Raw genomic sequence first — 19,862 nt, 5'->3', positions numbered from 1 at the left:
CCTGCAAATGGAGATCACTAAAAAGCAATCAATTTCAATGGCTTTTCAAAGACCAGTGAGGCCATTTCTAGTGAGAAACACGACAGCAGAGTATTTATGAAATATGAGCAGTCGCTATTTGCAGAGACCAGTTGTAACAACCAAAAGCATGTTAATTCCCCCACCCCACCCCGACACACACACACACATTATGAAGGTAATCAACCCCAGCAGGAAATGTAGGAGGTAGGGAAGAAAGTAAAAAAGAAACTGGCCATGACCCAGCATGCTAATACACTCATCATTTTACTCCAGCATAGTTCTTTCTAGTTACTTTCCTTTATAGCTATTTTGTTTCACGAAGTTGTCATTTTAGTATGTATGCAATTTTGTATTCCGAGTACTTAGGATATTTTTACTTAATATGATGTGATTCATATTTTCTACGTTACAATAAAAGCTTTACAGCCATCTTTTAAAGTGACTTGGGTTCTTTTTTTTTTTTTTTTAAGTAGATTCACACCCAGTGTGGAGCCCAATACAAAGCTTGAACTCACGACCATGAGATTAAGACCTGGGCTGAGATCAAGAGTTGGACACTTAGTGGACTGAGCCACCCAGGTGCCCCTAAATGACTTGTTGATAAGAATACTATCTTATTGAGAGCAGACTGTTAAGGTTTATGTGAGCATTCTTTATTTCTACCTGTTTCTACAAGATTTTCATCATTTCCCAGAGTAAGTTAAATGGAGACCAACTCCTTACAAGTACTCTAACAAAACTTGTCTTTTTAAAATTTTTTTTTTAGTGTTTACTTATTTTTGAGACAGAGAGAGAGAGAGAGAGAGAGAGAGAGAGACAGTGAGAGTGGGGGAGGGGCATAGAGAGAGAGAGAAGACACAGAATCCGAAGCAGGCTCCAGACTCTGAGCTGTCAGCACAGAGCCCGACGTGGGGCTCAAACTCACAGACCGTGAGATCATGACCTGAGCCGAAGTCGGACATTTAACCGCCTGAGCCACCCCAGGCACCCCAAAACTTGTCTTTTTAACCAAGAGGTCAAAATCACAAAAACTCAAAGACTGAAGGAAGGCAGGTGGTACCCACACAATTCAACATTTTCTTGGCCTAGTGGAGCTGGCGTTGGGGCTAAGGCTAATCCTATGCAACTCACCCTAACACAGAGCCTCTTCCTCAATCTTAACATAGGGCAAATGTTCCAAAGCGTTTCCTTGCTTCCCAGTACCCATCCTCTGGTTTCTGTTAACTACGAGGACTGTGAATCTGATATGTCTCCATGTTAAAATACCAGCCGGTAGGGTGCCTGGGTGGCTCAATCGGGTTAAGTGTCGGCCTCTTGATTTCGTCTCAGGTCATGATCCCAGGGGTCGTGGGATCAAGTCCCACGTCAGGCTCCATGCTGAGCATGGAGTCTGCTTAAGATTCTCTCTCTCCTTCTTCCTCCACCCCTCCCCTGCTCACACTCTTCCTCTCTCTCAAAATAAATAAAAACATAAAAAATAAGAATAAAATAAAATAAAATAAAATAAAATAAAATAAAATACTGGCCAGGATACAGCCATATTTAAATCAAACGTACACTTAGCCTAAAACTTAATTTTCAGAAAGATAAATGAGTTCCATTCTGGAATACAGCGAGTCAGATAAATCCAAATTGAGTCTGCTGCCGGCTCAAAAACAATCTCTCCAGAAATCCTGGAGAAGTCACCATCACACTCATACTGCAGGCCACATTTTACAGGTGAATATCATTTTCAAGACTTCTGAAGCCACAAAAGGACTTCTGGAAGCCACATTAGTTCTTCAGGGCCACTCAGAAACATTTGCTAAACTAGCAGAAGTAGTAATTAAGCGGAAAACAGAACCAAAACAATTGTATGTGATTGATACATAGCCTATACTGGCTGTGCCCCAACAATGTGTGTGTCTAAATGACACAACGGGTAAACAACACTTTCGTGGTCTCAAAGAATGGATGTGCTTTCTAAGAGCTTTCGCGTCTCAGAAGTGAAATGTACCTGCCCTCTCGCAAGAGGTGTACCAGTAAAACTCACCAACACCTGAAACATACTGGTAGAGTCAGCTGTGAAATGAAACCCGTAGTCAATCCTCTGTCATACAAATAATCATCTTCTTAACTTGTCTGATTTTTAGAGCAGACATCTACGTTTGAGGTATATTTTTTAAAGCAACGCAAAAGTATGCTTAGAAATTTATAAAATCTGATTCATTATCCAATAACATGTTACCAGACATTTTAAGTTGTAGAGGTATATTTCCAAAAGAAGTCACAACTCAAACTCTTGAGGGTGTCTGAAAACTCAGGCATTTTCATAGGGGCTCTGAACAAACATTTAAGGCACACAACAGCTTTTGAATATTTCCTCCAACAGCCTTTTGTTTTTCTTTACAGTTATAGAAATAAGATGCACCAACATCCAAAAGCAATCTGGGAGTAAAAATATGCTGATCCCCATCCTTGAAACAGAAGGCAAACAAATGTATTTGTGGGCAACAGTAAGAAGCTTTACCTATTACCAATGATACAGAGAACAGAACACATGATTATTTTCTCCAGCTCCAGCTAAATACATAGTAAGCAACACACGGTAATATTTTCCAAAGTTTAGAACGCGGAGAGAAGTTTACAAAGGGCACCTCGGGCTGGGCTTTGGTTTAACCAGTAAGTCAGCCCACAAATGAAGCTTAACGCAAACACACACCAATACCTCTAGTGCTACCTGGGCACCTCCACTTTCAAAATGGAAGCAGCCATCACCTTTGTTACGTTAATAAGAATACTAGGGTTGCCATCAAAGTAAGGTTTATTACGAAAACATAGAAAGCGGCTTAAGGTTCATCGCTGATCCATTACACAACTGCACTGAAGGACCAGCAGCAGACCGCCTTCCACCCACCGTTTGTAATTCCCGGCCGACTGGCCCATAACTCAGGGGACAGATGAACCATGAGATTTCAAATGGACTGACCTGAACTCTCGTGTTTAAAGCAGACGGGCTGGATTTGCCATTCAAATTGAAAATGACTTATCCTTTCCTTCCACACCCAGGTCCCCCGGCTACCACTGCCGGGGCCATCCCTACCCACCGTCCCGCTGCCAAGGGGAAGGCTCACCTGTGGTCGAGCAGCTGTACTGTGGATACTGCGTGAAGGCAATAGCCCTTTCGATCCCGTCCCTCTCCATCTCTTCAATTGCTTCTTCTGTTAAAGGATGGACATACCGGAATCCAATATAGTATTTGTGAGGGGCTATTAGAAAGCATGTGTGGAGAGGAGAAAGTATTAATCTTTATATAGATTCCTTGGAGTCGCCAAACATAATGCAAAGCCCGGAACAAAGAACAGTTAACCTAATTTCCTCTGAGGCTGATAATGTGGGTAAGTTTAGAATATTCCTTGGATCTTATCCAGTCTTCAGCTAGTGCGTGGACTTTTAATCACTATTTTCTGGGATCAGCTCCCCCACCCCCCATCCCGCCACACACACATCCCTTTACTTAATTAGCACGGCAGTTTTTAAAATTCAAGCTTCTGTTCCTTATTCTCTGCTCTTGGCTGAGATAAGAGAGACTCAAAGGAAGGAAGAACTGACACTTATTCCTGAGGTTCAGCCTCCTCTTACATACCAGACACTGATGGAGGCTTTGCTTGTATTTTTTCTTTCACTTACACCCCATTTTTCAGATAAGGAAACTGAAACTCTCAGGGGTTCATGAACCTATCCAAAGTCACACCTCACAGGTGGTTGAGCTGAAATTTAATGTGGGTCTCCCCAACTCCAGAGCCTACCCCCTTCCATGCCCCCCAGCCTGTTTTCACCACCCGCGGTTCCCTCCTCCTGTTCCCAGTTAAGCTCTGGGATACCCAACAGAAATGCGTGGATAACAAATGACTGAAATGATTCTCCTCATTTAATAGATTAAGGAAACCCAACAACAAAGCTTAAACTGGAGGCACTGAGGGGGTGCCTGGGTGGCTCAGTCGGTTAAGCATCTGACTCTGGATTTTGGCTCAGGTCATGATCTTGTGCTTGGTTCATGAGATGGAGCCCCATGTTGGGCTCTGGGCTGACAGCAGAGACTGCTCGGGATTCTCTCTCTCTCTCTCTCTCTCTCTCTCTCTCTCTCTCTCTCTCCCTTCTGCACCTGCACTCACTATTGCTCTCTTTCTCTTTCAAAATAAATACATAAACATTTTTTTTTTTTTTAACTGGGTTAAAAAACCTGGGTGGCTCAGTCAGTTAACTATCCAACACTTGGTTTCAGCTCAGGTCATGATCTCAGGCTCGTGAGTTTGAGCCCTGCATGGAGCTCTGCTCTGACAGCATGGAGACTGCTTGGGATTTTCTCTCTCTGTCTCTGCCCCACCCCTGCTCACATGCTCGCTTTCTCTCTCTCAAAATAAATATTTTGAAACACACACACACACACACACACACAACTGGGGGCACTGATTCAGATTTGAAATAAATGTTCCGAGCACTTAAACAGCCCAACTCAGTGCACAGCTTTGCACTCCTTCCCCATGTGTTCCTTACAAACACCTTCTCCTGTCCCTCCTTTGTCCTTCTCCATCTTTTTGTCCTGTATCTTAAAAGTATCCACCACAAGGGGTTCCTGGGTGGCTCAGTCGGTTAAGTGTCCGACCTCAGCTCAGGTCATGATCTCACGGTTCGTAGGTTCGAGCCCCACATAGAGCTGACAGCTCAGAGCCCAGAGCCTGCTTCAGATTCTCTCTCCCTCTCTGCCCCTCCCCTGTTCACGCTCTCTCTCTCTCTCTCTCTCTCAAGAATAAACATTAAAGGGGCGCCTGGGTGGCGCAGTCGGGTAGGCGTCCGACTTCATCCAGGTCACGATCTCACGGTCCGTGAGTTCGAGCCCCGCGTCAGGCTCTGGGCTGATGGCTCGGAGCCTGGAGCCTGTTTCCGATTCTGTGTCTCCCTCTCTCTCTGCCCCTCCCCCGTTCATGCTCTGTCTCTCTCTGTCCCAAAAATAAATAAACGTTGAAAAAAAAAAAATTAAAAAAAAAAAAAAAAAAAGAATAAACATTAAAAAAAATTTTTTTTTTAAGTACCCACCGCCACACAATTTCTTAGGCATTTATAAAATCATAAAACTGAAAGTTTCCTCACATTACCTGTCATTTCATAGGATAACACCCAACTCACACTCGGAGAGGATACTGAGAATACACTACATAAACATTAAATAATAACAGAACCAAGATGATGCTACTGTCCAAGCATTAGCAGCGGCTGCCACTAAGCACAGGACACTAAACTGCCCCAAGAAGGAAAAGAGAAACATTCCGGTTGAAGTGAAGGAAAAGAGAACCGCCCGTTGTTCACCTATCTGTATAAAACATTCCACAGTGACTGGACACGGGGAACCGGCAGCGATGGCGCAAGTTCCCAAGGACGGGAGCAGACGGTGGGAGGGAGAAGTACGTGCGCACATGGAAGGATGGCTGGTCCAACATTCTCTGGCTGGGCACCGCAAAAAGAGGAAGGAGGGGGTATAAGCAGAATCATATTCAGCTGTCTGTCCTTTCTAGGCCACCAAGTTTACGTTCTGTTGCCTAAAATGGTGAACTGTAGTTGAAACACACCAGAGGGCACGACTCCGTAAGCAAACTCCAAATGAGAGCATTATGTGGTTCATCCTAAAACTGCCAACGTTCACACTATCAAGCCCATTTCTTTTGTTTTGGTTTTTAATATTTATTTACTTTTGAGAGATAGAACGTGAGCAGGGGAGGAACAGAGAGAGAGGGAGACACAGAATCTGAAACAGGCTCCAGGCTCTGAGCTGTCAGCACAGAGCCTGATGTGGGGCTCGAACTCACGAACCATGAGATCACAACCCGAGCTGAAGTCAGACGTTCAACCGACTGAGCCACCTAGGCACCCCATATCGAGCCCATCTCTAAGGAGCTCTGGGGCATCTAAGCTGAGGCTGAAGTGGAATTTCCTTTCTAATCTACTTTCAGCTAATACTATTATTAGATTTCTACCATAAGATCCTCCAAGGCTACAGGCCAACCAGCTTCTGGCATTCTCTTTTCACCTTCCAAAAGCTGCAGCCTCAATGCCTGGGGCCTGGGAGTTCGTTGCAGACAAGAGAGGTGGAGGGGACACCCTTGCAGATAAAGGCAGGGTGGTGGCCTCACTCTGAAGTGAGGGTGAGTAAAATACTCTGGAAGGAACAGATAAGACTGGCTAAACTGTTCACTGAAGATGGCCTGCACAAGCGGACTGTAGGCAAGTGGCATTGTGCTCCCTCTCTGACCAGGCCTGTCCCGAGGAAAGAACAAATGTCTCCCAAAGATCCCTCGCCAGTTGGGATGGGTTTCACACCGCAGCTGGAGGTCACCGGCAGGAGCACAGGGACAGAAATAGCCTACGGATGTTAACCAACACAGCTGGCAGGGGGCGCATCTGCTCTGGTGAGACCAAAACACACGACTCACTGGCCCAGCCTAGTCCACCCTTGGAACCACTGCCCAGCAAACAGTCTTTGGTGAGACCCAGGAAAAGAAAAAAAAAAAAAGAACTCAGAATTGGATTTTTGAACAGTGAAACTTCATTCATTTCCAGCCCATCAGTTTAGCTGCATAACAATTCAAATGTCTGATTTGTGCGTGACTCTTTGAGAGAAAGGTGTGAAATATATAGCATAATGCTTTTTAATTTGTATCACATCACGAGCCCTATGCCCTGGACGAATAATACTAAACGCTCACAGTTAAGGAATTTTTGTCACGTACGCTGCCCCAGGCTGATGCCTTTCGGGATTATCGTATTGAATATTCACAATGATCCCAGAAGTGGGGCTCTGTTACCACCCCCATTTTCAAGATGCTGCTTCGTGGGGTAAGTCATCTGCCTAAAGTCCTACAACCAGGACCGGGGAAGCCAGCCCCATCTGAAAAGAGCCACCCTCCTCCCCATCAAGCATCCTGTAAAGAACAGTGTTCTACAAAAAAAAAAAAAAAAAGAACAGAGTTCTACAGGATAGCACGTACGGCTTCGTGAAAAGCGGTCAGATTCTACGTAACTAAACGATCATCTTTTGAATGTATTTTAGATTTACTTTTGTGAAATGATTACACTTCTCATCTATTTCCTTCTGTATTCCCTAAATTCCTATAATGTGGTGTAGCCACATGAAACCAGTTCCAAGTTATATTCCCTCATAAAACTGACCCTGTGAGTTAGTAGTCAATTCTATGCAAAGCCAGTGCAAGCTGCAATTTCTATACCAGCCACCAAGCCACAACTACTTCCCTAAAAAATGAGAGCTTGAGGGGTGTCAGGGTGGCTCAGTTAAGCGTCCAACTCCTGATTTCGGCTCAGGTCATGATCTTGAGGTTCACTGAGTTTGAGCCCCTCATCGTTCTTTGTGAGGACGGCGTGCAGCCTGCTTGGGATTCTCTGTCTCTGCTCCTACCCCCCCGCACGCATGTTCTCTCTCTCTCCCTCTCTTTCTCTCTCAAAACAGATAAAATAAACTTTTTTTAAAAATGAGAGCTTGAAACATTTCCGTCCATTATCATCACATTGTTTTGCCGAAAGAGAATCTTTCCCAATAAACAAATAGACACAGTTTAAAAGTATACTTTAGGGGCGCCTGGGTGGCTCAGTCGGTTGAGCATCCGACTTCGGCTCAGGTCATGATCTCACAGGTCGTGAGCTCGAGCCCCACGTCGGGCTCTGTGCTGACAGTTCAGAGCCTGGAGCCTGTTTCAGATTCTGTGTGTCTTTCTCTCTCTGCCCCTAACCCACTCACATTCTGTCTCCGTCTGTTTCAAAAGTAAATAAACATTAAAAAAAAAAAAAAAAGTATACTTTACAATTTTGTAGGAAAGTAGGAGAAGGGAGGAGGAAGAAGAAGGACAGGAACAGAGGAGAGGCAGAGAAGCCAGAAAGCGGGAAGGAAAAGCCATACCAAGGGGGTGAGGCACCTGGGTCTTTGTGACTGGGCTTCAGGTCCATCTGTGAAGTACACAGAATCTCTTCCTAGATAATGTGGGCGAGCCCCTGAAGGAGCCACAGAGCCACCCCTGAGAATCTGGGTCTTCGGCACAAAGCTCCCCCAAGGCAGTTTCCAAGCCTTGAAGCCACCTCATTTTTCCTACATCTGCATTCTGTGCGACCACCGGCCCTCATACTCGTTGTACGTAGCATCTCTCCGGTAAGTCTTACGAGGTCTTCTCTCTGTCACTTAACAGACGAGCCTGCAGCGGCGGTCCCTCCCACTGGCCTGGGAGCTCCTAAGTAGAAACCGCGGTTTTGAATACGAAAAGCAGTATCGAAGTGCCGAAGTATCGAAGCAGTATCGAGAAGCAGGACGGAGAAGCACTCAAGGTGCCACTGACGAATCAATGAGTGGACATTCTTGGGCCTCGTTAAGCGCCACAGCCTTAACCCCACAGCAGGTGTGCCAAAGCTGTCAGGGGGCCACCTACCATGCAGGCGACAGCAATAATTTAACTTGCCTGCTCACAGGGCTCCAAACGTGAACCACAGAGGACGGCGATAGGTCGCAGGGTCACCGGTACCAGAGCCCTCTCAGGACCAGGCCCTGGACAAACTTCCAAGTTCTAGAGGAACTAAAAGCAGCCCCCTAGAGAATTTACTCTCTGCCTCAGTGAAAACTACCAGGAAGCTCAGCTCCATGAAGGTAAGGGTGTGACTCACTCACTACTTTATCCCCCGTGTAGCCAGTGCTTATAAATACCCGGTGGTGGGCCTGGGTGGAAGGACGGACGGAAGTGGGAATGAATATGTGAACGAACAGGTACGTGAGTGAGCAAAAGGGCAAGTGAATGGCGTGAGGAAGGAGGAAGCATGATTGCTTGGGACATTAGTAAAGTGACTGGACAGGCAAGCCGCTGAGCTGCCGGTGCCTCAGACACCCTAAACTTATCCTCAAAGTTATACTGAAGAATCAACTCCCTTCTTCATGTAAGTCTCTATAGGATAGAGGGTCATATGACCAATCACTCATGTTTTAACAATCACTCTCACAGGGCCGCCTGGGTGGCTCGGTCGGTTAAGCGTCCGACTTCGGCTCAGGTCATGATCTCACGGTTCATGAGCTCGAGCCCCCACGTCAGGCTCTGTGCTGACAGCTCGAAGCCTGGAGCCTGCTTCGGATTCTGTGTCTCCCTCTCTCCCTGCCCCTCCCCTGCCCATGCTCTGTCTCTGTCTCAAAAATAAATAAAAACATTAAAAAAAATTTAAAAATCACTCTCACAATTCTATGAAAATGTGAAATGGATTATTACTATTCTTTGGTCCCTGCCAAAGCAGGGAATAATCCTAGAATCTAGATGATTGCAACTTCCTTTGTACTAGATGGCCGCAGATGGGAATAATCAGACGTCTGATAGTAAGTGGGGCAGTGGGTTAAATCCGGGTCATTCCATAGGACTCTTTCCAGGCCAACCCAGGAGGCTGGGGCCACGGCTGGCCTGTCTGGTCCGGACAACCCGGCAGCCCCAGCACGGAGGGGCGAGGAGGTGGGAAGGATGCCGTCCATCCACATTCCTTTTTCAACTCTAACAGCTCTGCTAGGGTCCTCGATGGTGATGGAGCCTGCACGACCAGGCCAACAGAAACAATGGCATGTTGCCACCTCCTCTGTCCACTGGAGACAGCAGAGCAATTGCAGATCTGATTCACACTAAACCTTTTATCGTGATAAACTGTTAATGACCAGAGAGACGGTTTCTTCTCTATCAGGTGGGTGAGTGTCCCTCGTCTAACATTTTCAAGATACGTTGTGGGACGTTGTGGGACGTGTGGCTGAACGGCAGTAAGAAATGCCCTTGAGCCACGGCCAAGGCAGGAAGCAAACTCAATACGCAGAAGCATGATTGAGCAATTTTCCAAGTGAGATGAGCTGAGGGCTACAGCCCTTGTCCCTGTGTGCGATGGGACGTGGTGGCTTCTGAGAGCAGCTTGAGGTGACACTTAGAGGTGTTTTCTCAGAGAAGAGGGAAATGCTTTTAGGCCTGCCTGGTGGGGCCACTGTCCTTGAGGGTGGCCACTGTGTCACACGCCTGTCCTGATCTGGAAGCCCCAAGATGTATCTGTAATGAATGTATCTCATGTGTCCTACAATGCACATTTTTTGATTGAACATTTCTCATACTGGTGCACACCCGCAACAGACGTGGTCTCAAAACTACCCGGCAGAGTTTTTGTCTTAGTATATATAAAAACAATGGTGGGTCCCACAATCAATGGCGTCTGGAATGCAATTAAACACGGCACTTACAATTCATTCCTATAGTGACTGCTGCATTCTGCACATTATTATTCTGCCTTAGCAGTTCTCGGAGGACAGTCTCCAGACACACACAATCCTCTTTTCAGGACCTCGCACTAGCTGGTGTTGCCGAGAGCCGAGAACAGTCACTGAAGATGCTTACGGTCTCGCGGCTGCACAATGGCAGCTAATTCTGCTCTGTTGATCGAATCATCTCTCCACACAGAAAGAAAAAGCAGTGACAGCAGCCCCAAGACTTCTTTCCAGAGCAATGACATACGCATCTTGTATACATGGGATGTGGCCTCTTCCTTATAACCTAGCCCAACTTTACACACACACCAAGCTTCCTTTTGAAACTAATGTTCCAAACCTTGGGCTCTTCCATATCTAACATAAGGAAGGAACAGGCTCCACAGCCAAGGCCAGGATAGTGCCTCGAGAACTGAGCTAAGTGATCACATGCCATGTAGGAACCCCCGCAAACCGACAGAACTCCATGTTCCGTCCAATAGCATTTGGAACTTTGTACCTACTTTGAAAGAACAAAACTGAGATGTTAGTGAAGAAACACTGTACCTGTGTTGGGGGATAAGTCATCTAGCAGCTTCACCATGCCTTCTCCCTGCTTGGAAGTCCACATCTTGATGGGGGACCCGCCTCCGATCCTGCGGTATTGCTCCTGAATTTTGGGGGTCCGGCGTTTGGCGATGATTGGTGCCAGCTTACTAAATCATTTAACAGGTAGGTAAGTGGCTTTTGTTCCACCTTAGCAACCTCAGAAACTACTCAATAGAAAAGATAAGCAAAATTGTAAGAAGAGCCTAAGAAGATCAAGCCTTTAAAAATAGAGGCTTGAGGTCATTGGCGACAGCCAGCTCTTTTGGCCTCGATTAGAGACAAGAAAACAAAACACTCTCTGGGGATTAGCCACCTCTGCCCCACGAGTTCCTCTCACAACTCACCCTGAAGATTCAGGACACCACTCAGGCGCAGGCCCTAGATGCGGGCCAGCCACTATCTTAATACTTCCTGATCCTACACCTAGCAGGAACTAGGATATGTAAGACATTGGGAAGCAAAAAATACTCTTACTTTAAGAAAATGTATTAAAAAAAAAAAAGAAAAAAAATGTATATTAATCACAGATACATTTGAATATGTGAGCAAAGTTGAATGCACAGCACAGGAATGTTCATTGCAACACTGTAAACAACATAGATGTCCACCAGTGAGCCACTGGTTAAATAAATTAAGTTATGACCAGGCAAGGCATTCTATACAGTCATGAAAAAAAATAATAAACCGGGCCTATATAATCTGTTATAGAATAATTTCCAAGATACATTGTTAATTTAAAAAAAAAATAGCAAAGTGTTAAATAATATACATAAGTACATTCCCATCTGTGTTAAAAAGGACAGGGGAGATATATATGTGCATATATACATATACATCTATATTTATAGATATTTAGACAAGCACATGCTTGGATATGCATGGACTGTTTCTGGATTGTCACCAGAAATACATCTGTACAATTGCAGATTTCTGTATTTCTGGTTACATCTGTAACCTCCATGGTGGGTAACCGGGAGGCTGGAGTTCAAGAAAAGAGACACTTGCTTTTTACTGTGAACATGTTTATGCTGTTTGCATTTTTTTTATCACGTGCATGTATAAATTTTTCATTACAAAAACCTACTTTAAAAGAGAAAGAAAAGAAAGAAGGAGGGAGGCTTGAAAGGAAGAGGACAGCCACAATATTATTAATGAATAATAATCATTGCTTCCCTGAGTATTAATCAGCTGTTGAGGGTCAAGTACAAATATATCGGTAACAATCTTTAAAGGGACATCAGGGGTGCCTGGCTGGCTCAGTCGGTTGAGTGGCCAACTCTTGATTTTGACTCAGGTCATGATTCCAGGGTCGTGGGATGGAGCCTATTTAAGATTCTCTCTCCCTCCCTCTCCCTCTGCCCCTCACTCCCGCTTGCACGCTCTCCCTAAAATAAAATTTAAAAAAAATTTAAAGGGACATCAGGTGTGTCAAGACAACTGTCATTTCCAGAGCTCTAGGGAGGAAAGGGCTCAAGGAGAGGCCCCCCCCAACTTGCTTTCTCTCTCCCCTGCATTTCTCTCAACATCATATCCTTCTTATACAATGGAAAATAATGATGCTGCTCTAGTCACCACCAGATAGGCACAAAAACCATTTATTTTCTGTAACTATAGAACTGACGTACACGTAAGGCAAGATGCACTACACAAGTTAGGAATAAGTGCAGGTGTTTCCACGCGTCTTACTTTTGAATAGGAAGCGTCATCAAGTCTCGGTCTAGGAAGAGCCTCAAAAGGAAGTCGTGAACATCTCCCAGGGTTTCAGGGCCCCCCATGTTCAGCATTAATATTCCAGTCTTCGGCTTCCTATATAAAATAAAATGCAGTTGACTTGTAGCTTTTTATTTTTCTGTAAGGTACACTGTTGGTTCAGCTAGCAAACTCAACATCTAATCTGTTCAGAGGTACAAACCTACAGATCTTTTCACTGTTATCACCGGGCTGCGTATCTGGGAATGCACAACGCCTCCGGTTCTGCACGGTCCCAGTTCTGACTCTGACCTTGGTCTCCCAGCTCCATCCATGGCACTGGTCTTCTCTGGGCTTGAAATGTTTCCCCATTAAGTTGTCAGTTCTGAACAAAAATCCCTCCCATTCTTTAAGGACTGAGAGTCAGGGTATAAAGCTCAAATTGTCCTGAGGCTGAAGCAAACGTTTGTGTGAATGCCTTCCATATACACAAATTACTTGGTCTCTCCAAACTTCAGTCTCCTCGTATACAGGGAGTCCAGCAACGACCTCAAAAGGTTGTTTTGAGAATAGACAGCATAGTTATTTAGCATGATGTGGAACATATAGTAAGTTCTATCATACACAGAGAAACCATGGGTTTCCCTTTTAAACCTCCACAGTATAGGGGCGCCTGGGTGGCTCAGTCGGTCGAGCGGCCGACTTCGGCTCAGGTCACAATCTCGCGGTCCGTGAGTTCGAGCCCCGCGTCGGGCTCTGTGCTGACAGCTCGGAGCCTGGAGCCTGTTTCGGATTCTGTGTCTCCCTCTCTCTGACCCTCCCCCGTTCATGTTCTGTCTCTCCCTGTCTCAAAAATAAATAAACGTTAAAAAATTTTGAAAAAAATAAATAAATAAAATAAAATAAACCTCCACAGTATAATAACCAGCCCATCTCTCATTCTTTTATCTGCTCCTTTCCCTTTAAACTATTATTATTGACAAATGATTTCTTGCTACTCTGCTTCCTTCTCCAGAGCCTGCTGTTCCCCCATAGTGTCTCCTGTACGATAAAGTACACCTCTCACTTTGCACTCACCTCTCGATCCTCTACCTAGAGCGACTGCTTAAGGGATTCTGGCAAGAAATTGCTCTTACTCAAATAGGTCCCAGGCTAAAGAATCAGGCACTGAAGGAACAAGAAGAAGCAAAAAGAAAATCAAGTAGTTTGGGGGAAGTTAAATCAACAAAAGGACCATGCCAGCTCTGAACCTCTAAAACCCAGAGGAGCTCTGGACCCTGCACAGACTAAAGTGAGTCAGGCCGGGATGAGTTCTCCATTCCTAAACACCTTCAGGGGGCAAGAAGGGGCCAGAGTGGGACCAGGTGCCGCCCGCATGCTTCCGGTAGCCGCCGGAAGCCCAAGGCTAGAGACATGGAACCATGGGGTCAGAGCCTGAGATGAGGCCCTGGAGAACTGGGGGCCGTGCAGTGAAAGAGTCTGCAGGTGGGGACACTACAGGACAAGGAGTGTTTCTTCCATTCATGGTTTTTTGGTTTTTTCTTTTTTTTTGGCATTTGTAAAAATGTAGATATAATTTATATACCATAAAGTTTTCCATTTTAAAATACAATTCAGTGCTCTCTAATATACACACAAAGTTATGCAACCATAACAACTCTCTAATTCCTGAACATTTTCATCACCCCCCAAAAATATTCCCACATACTAGAACCATTCCCCATCCTCCCTCTGTCTCATTCTTGGCAACTAATCCTCCGCTTTCTCAGTCTATGCATTTGCCTATTCATAGAAATGGAATCACATGACATGTGGCCCTTTGGGCCTGGTTTCTTTCACTTGGCATAAAATGTTCAAAGTTCATCCACGTGACAGCGTGAATCAGCACTTCTTTCCTTTTTATGGCTGAATAATACTCCACAGCACGGATGGATGTTCTCTCCATTCACTCTTGATAAAGCAGTGAGAAACAACCAGCCTGAAGTTTAGTTTAAACTCCACTGGTACAAAGGCTGAGGGGTCCCGCTGTCTAAGCCTCCTATATCAAGGTCACCTCCAGCTACCGCAGCGACTAAGCCAATCCTGCAGACATGAATCCTGTTTGGAAGACTGTCCCTAATGTGTGCTAAAGCCAATGAGATCAGGATGACATTTTAATTGCAATTTTTAAACAAGTGCTAACAACACTTGGGATAATGTTACGCAGCAGAGTGTGTCAAATTCAGACAGGAAGAAACTGTTTTCTTGCCAAACATACTACAGGTGAATGAGGTAGAAATCTGAATTCTCAACCTAAGTTTGCAAAACAAGCTGAGGCAAAATTGCTGGGGTTAGCGGAATGCTGCATTCCAGTGAAGTCAGAGATCTCCTAATTTAGACCCCACTGTAAGGACAAACTAAGTTCGCCTTTCACATCACTGTCTTAGACAGCATTTCTCTTCCTCGGCACCACTGACATTTTCGGCTGGATGAGTCTTTGCTGTGGAGGGCTATGGTGTATGTTGCAGGGTTCTAGTAGCATCCCAGCCTCTACTTGCCAGAAAGCATGGCACACACCCCGTCCCAGTTGTGACAACCAAAAACGTCTCCAGACACGGCCATTGCCAAATATGTTGGAGGTGGGGAGCATCCCCCACCCCTACTGGGAACCACTGGGTTAGAGGAAGGGGGTTTCATCTCCTTTTTACTAAGCAACTACTCTGGAGGATGTCATTGTCCCACAACTTTCCCACCTCCTCTCACCAAAAGTCCTATCAATGAATTAACAAGCTGGTGTTTAGGTTTTTTTCTTAAATCCTAAAAATTTCAGATTCATTATATTGTGAAATTGTAAAACGCTCCCTTAATCTTTCCACTTAGACCACCCGTGCTCTGAGATCCTGTCTCTCACCCTCAAAATCTGTGACTCACAATAAATTAAGCGCATCTTTCCATGGATTGCTGCCAGTTAACAGATTACTGGTTAAGAAACCCCAGGCTAAGAGACTTACCTAAGCCATAGAGGGTATCAATGTGCAAACGAGATTTAGAACTGCTTTTCATCTATAACACCTGAGCTCAGAACAAGAGTGGCTGTAAATTGGATATGACTCTGCCCTGCAAACCCGTGTTTTATAAACCGTGTTGATCTTACACATGAAAGTGATGCACATGATTTGGAAATACCTAAATACACGTGCACTTAATTCAAAACTGTGTTATGCATGACGAATGGCGCATTAGCTGCCCTAGTCTGACACCCTCTATTCAAGAATGCGAAGTGCAAAGCCTTAGCCATGGTCTCTGTTCTCCTCTCCTCCAGACAGAGCCCATCTGAGACCAAGCTCTGAATGTCAAGTTCCCTTTGTTTGAACGTAAAAGTGTAAATAGGGGAACATATTTAAAACTTCTCGCTTGAAAAGGTTTCAACATTCTGCCATTTTTATATTCTGGGACTCTCAAAATAGGTTTTTCCTTTGAGCTACTAATTGTACATAACAGAAACTTAAGATCATCAATTAATAAAGAAACAGAATCATTCAATTATACTGTATATAGTCAGCACCAAGATAAAGACACAAATTCTACCTCTTCATGAAACCTCCAAGATGTAATTGGCCTGAGTATCTATGCTGCCTCTAGAACAGGGTTTGGGAAACTACAGCCCACGGGCCAGATCTGTACATACACACCCTGCCTATTTTTGTAAATAAAGTTTTATTGGAACACAGCTCCACTCATTATTTTACATAGTCGCTAAGGCTGCTTTCACATTATAACAGCAGAGTTGAATAGCAGCAAAAGAGACCAAATGGCCCACTATCTATCCCTTTACAGGCGAGTCGGCTGACCCCCGGTCTAGTGGAGGTCTCATCTGGTATAGTCTGAGCACTGCGCAGCACGAGGCCTTCAGGTCTGGCACCAGAATGATATACAGAAACACTGATCACTTCATCATCTCTACTATTTTAAAACTAGGAAGAATGCAAGTGCCCCATAACATGGGAATGGGTAAATAAACTGTGATTTCATAAAATACTCGTATGCTATTAACATAATGGTGAATATTTACATTTATATGGTAGATATATTATTAAATTTAAAAAGAAGAAATTTAAAAAATACTATGTGCACGACTGTCACATTTTGGTAAATATTTACTGAATAAATATCAATCGGTACAGACATAGACACAAAACACTGGGTGGTGGGATTATCGGTGATTTTTTTAAATCTTTTTTTTGCCCGTCTACATGTCCTAAAATGAACCCATTTCTTTGGTATAAAGATGATACAAAATTACTTAATGGAATTTAGACATTTTTAGATTTTTATTTAATTTAATGATATTAAGGTTATATTATTGGCTTTTGCTACTAGGATAATATAGCAATGAAATCATTTTTCTCCCCGGGTTCCACACTGAATCAGTTCTTCAGGTTACATCAAATACTCACCCTAAACCCTAAAGGACTTAAAGCACTTTGGACCATGGCTAAGGTGAGAAAAGCGGGGCTGTGGGGACACACAGGAACGGTGTCCAGGCTGCCAGGACAGAGACAGCGTCCCTGCTTCCTGTTTTCCTCACCAGATTCGATCACTTAGGAGGCCAGAGAGTGGAAAAGAGATGATCCGAGGCCCCACCCCTAATGCTCTATCCCCCTTCAAACCTCAGTTTACTTCAGTCAACGTACCCAAGTTCACACAATGAAAAATAACAACCACAAAATAGGACTATTTTCATAGCTCTATCGCTAGAGGAACCAACTGTCAAGGAGTTACTAGTTTGCAACCCGTCTCCTTCTTTTGCTCGGCTAGCGTTAAGGTGGGCTATTTCTAGGCACCCAGCTAAACAACTGCCCGTTCGAGTCCTGTGCTGCCCCTGTATGAGAGGAAGACCTAAGAAGAGCTGTGGCTTCCGTGATGGAAGAGGAGGTCCGGAACAACGCCAGGCCTGCTGACATCCACCCGCAAACAGCAGGGGTGACGTCCGAAACAGGTACTTTATCCCTTTAATAAATCACAAATCGTATTATGTCATTTCGAATTCCGCTCACCCTGTTAACAGTGGAAAACAATGGCAGGGTTTACTAGATAAATTCTTGACGGATTAGTCACTCCTTATCCTAAACAGAACATACATTTCATAGGTATAATTATGTTAGTTTCATAAACACATTTCTAGTGTCCATGAAATTTGTGTTACATGACATATTCCAGAACTAAATTCCTACATGATCTGCAGACTGTTGGTCCTGAGTTACGTGTCCTTTAACAAAAGCCCTGTGGGATTTTTATTTGTCAATCATATCTCAAAAAAGCCAGGGAAAAAAATTTTAACAACAATTTTTTAAATCTATAAAAATTCCCCCAAAATGTTAAAACCTTAGCGGTGTGTGTGCGTGTGTGGGTGCAACTTGTAGCCTTCCAGCTACTGAAAGAAAGCCAAGAAAACAACTCTGCACTCCTTCCACACTAGCATTCCCCCACAGCTTTCCTCTTAAGGCAGCCTGTATCCACTCACTGGCGTGTGCATCAACAAAAAAAGGTTCTTATTAGTACCTAAAATTAGATTCATACCTCTTCCCCGGTTGAACTTGAGGTTCTGGGCTTCTGGTACGCTGGGCTGTTTCTGTGGCAGCTGCCGCCGTGGCTCCAACCGACTGGCCCCTCCATGGTTGGCGGGCCCTTGAGCTTCCAGGCACCACTGTGACAAAAGTAAAGTAGCGGCATGAAATCCGGCTGGGAAGCAATGTCTTTGGAGGGGGTCCTCCGAGCAGACGTCCTGGACTTAAAATTTAAAGAGACGCTTATAGCACAGGTGATTTCCCCGGCGTTTCTCGGCACTCAAGCCCTCTCTGCCGGGGGTGGGGTGGCGCCTCCTGGGATGGCTTCTCAGGACCTGCACGGAGCCTTTTGAGAAACACACCTTCTCACTCTGCCCTGGCAGATTCTGACGTGATCCCTCAGGAGAATCACCGCATGCATACGGAAGTTAGTGCGCTGCTCACACGAAAGGGAGAAGCCGCGGGACGTGTTCAGAGCCATCGGTTTACGGGGTGTTACTTGAGCCAGCTTTCAACCAGTTGCACAGACCTCACATCTGCCTATAAGCCTCCTCCAATAAAGCACCAGGGCTGAGAACCCCAGCACTGCCCTTGGACACTGACAAGGGTGGGGGGTTCTACTTTAGAGGGCCCCTTCTGGCCCTCCTCGTGCTGCAGCCTCCCCCACAGGGTATGCAGTCTGCACAGCCAAAGACCCATGGACCCCAGAGCCCATGACCTACATTCCTGACCAGGCTCCCCATACCCAGAATTCCCTGTCCCCAAAAGCCCACACCCACTCCAGGGACTGTACAGGCCTCTTTCCTAGCTCTATTCTCCCGAAAGCTGATTGTGCCATCAGTGCGAGCAATTCTTGACCTAAGGAAGCTATTTGCAGGAGCAAGAATAGAACCTGAACCTAGACTGGAGTGTCCACATGGGTGAATGCACAAGACTCTTCACAATTCAGGGCACAGCTGGCAGTGGAAAGAGAAGCAGGGAAGCCTACAGAGCAGAGGCAACGCTCCCAAGGCCACGACACTTCTGTGGGAACTCTGAAGACTTCAACAGTTCACCCTTCCAGATCATTACGAAGGTCTATTTGCCAGTACTGGAGAACAGAACATACTTCACAGCTTGTTAGCGGGCGATCCCACATATGATACATGGGTCTCCATGTGCACTCTTGTCCTGCGCCCCGCCAGAGTCAGCTGTGGGCCTGGAGAACCCACCTGGACTGAGAAGTCCATGGGCCATACTTAGTTGTACCATGAAGAATATTCATCCTTAAACGGCATACAGTGAAATTGAACTGAAGCTATACAATAGACACTCAAGGTAGCAATGGGGGGACGGTGGTTACTGCTGTGCCCCACACCGTACACATGACCCATTCTCAAACCAGCCGATTTGAAGCCAGCTTGAGATCAGTCTCCTTCTGCCCTCCTCCTCCTCCTTCTAAGTCAGAGTCCCGGTGAGGAACTCGGGCTGTGGACCAGCAGTTCTGACCTCATGCAGCTCTGACACTTACCAGCAACGTGACTGGGGCCAGGCTATATATTTTCGAGCCTTAGTTTCCCCGGTAAAATGACAACACCCTGCTATCAGGATCCTTGTGACGATTACAGCAGGTAAGACCAGCGATGCACTCTGCACAGCACCTGCCACGTACGATTAGTGCTGGCATTGGTTTCATTTGGAAGTGTCTAGGGCATAGGGACTATACCTGCTCT

General features: G+C 45.3%; 1 protein-coding gene across 2 annotated transcripts in view; it reads right to left on the bottom strand.

Annotated features, from left to right (window-relative positions):
* Nucleotides 1-19,862, bottom strand: part of FECH (ferrochelatase) — a 37,569-nt gene that overhangs the window by 13,289 nt on the left and 4,418 nt on the right. The window contains exons 2-6 of one of the 2 annotated variants that reach the window (XM_049619874.1): nt 18,164-18,290; nt 12,828-12,958; nt 12,602-12,721; nt 10,874-11,022; nt 3,135-3,269 (exon numbers count right to left, since the gene is read on the bottom strand). In XM_049619874.1, coding sequence (XP_049475831.1) covers nt 3,135-3,269; nt 10,874-11,022; nt 12,602-12,721; nt 12,828-12,958; nt 18,164-18,259 — 631 coding nt within the window. In that variant the 5' untranslated portion in view covers nt 18,260-18,290. The remainder of the gene's footprint in view (nt 1-3,134; nt 3,270-10,873; nt 11,023-12,601; nt 12,722-12,827; nt 12,959-18,163; nt 18,291-19,862) is intronic. The other variant, XM_049619875.1, reaches the window with a different exon arrangement.

The sequence above is a fragment of the Panthera uncia genome (genome assembly GCF_023721935.1).
Source record: "Panthera uncia isolate 11264 chromosome D3 unlocalized genomic scaffold, Puncia_PCG_1.0 HiC_scaffold_8, whole genome shotgun sequence".
Taxonomy (NCBI): domain Eukaryota; kingdom Metazoa; phylum Chordata; class Mammalia; order Carnivora; family Felidae; genus Panthera; species Panthera uncia.
Note: the sequence above shows the minus strand (reverse complement) of the source record. Positions and strands in the feature narration are given on the sequence as shown.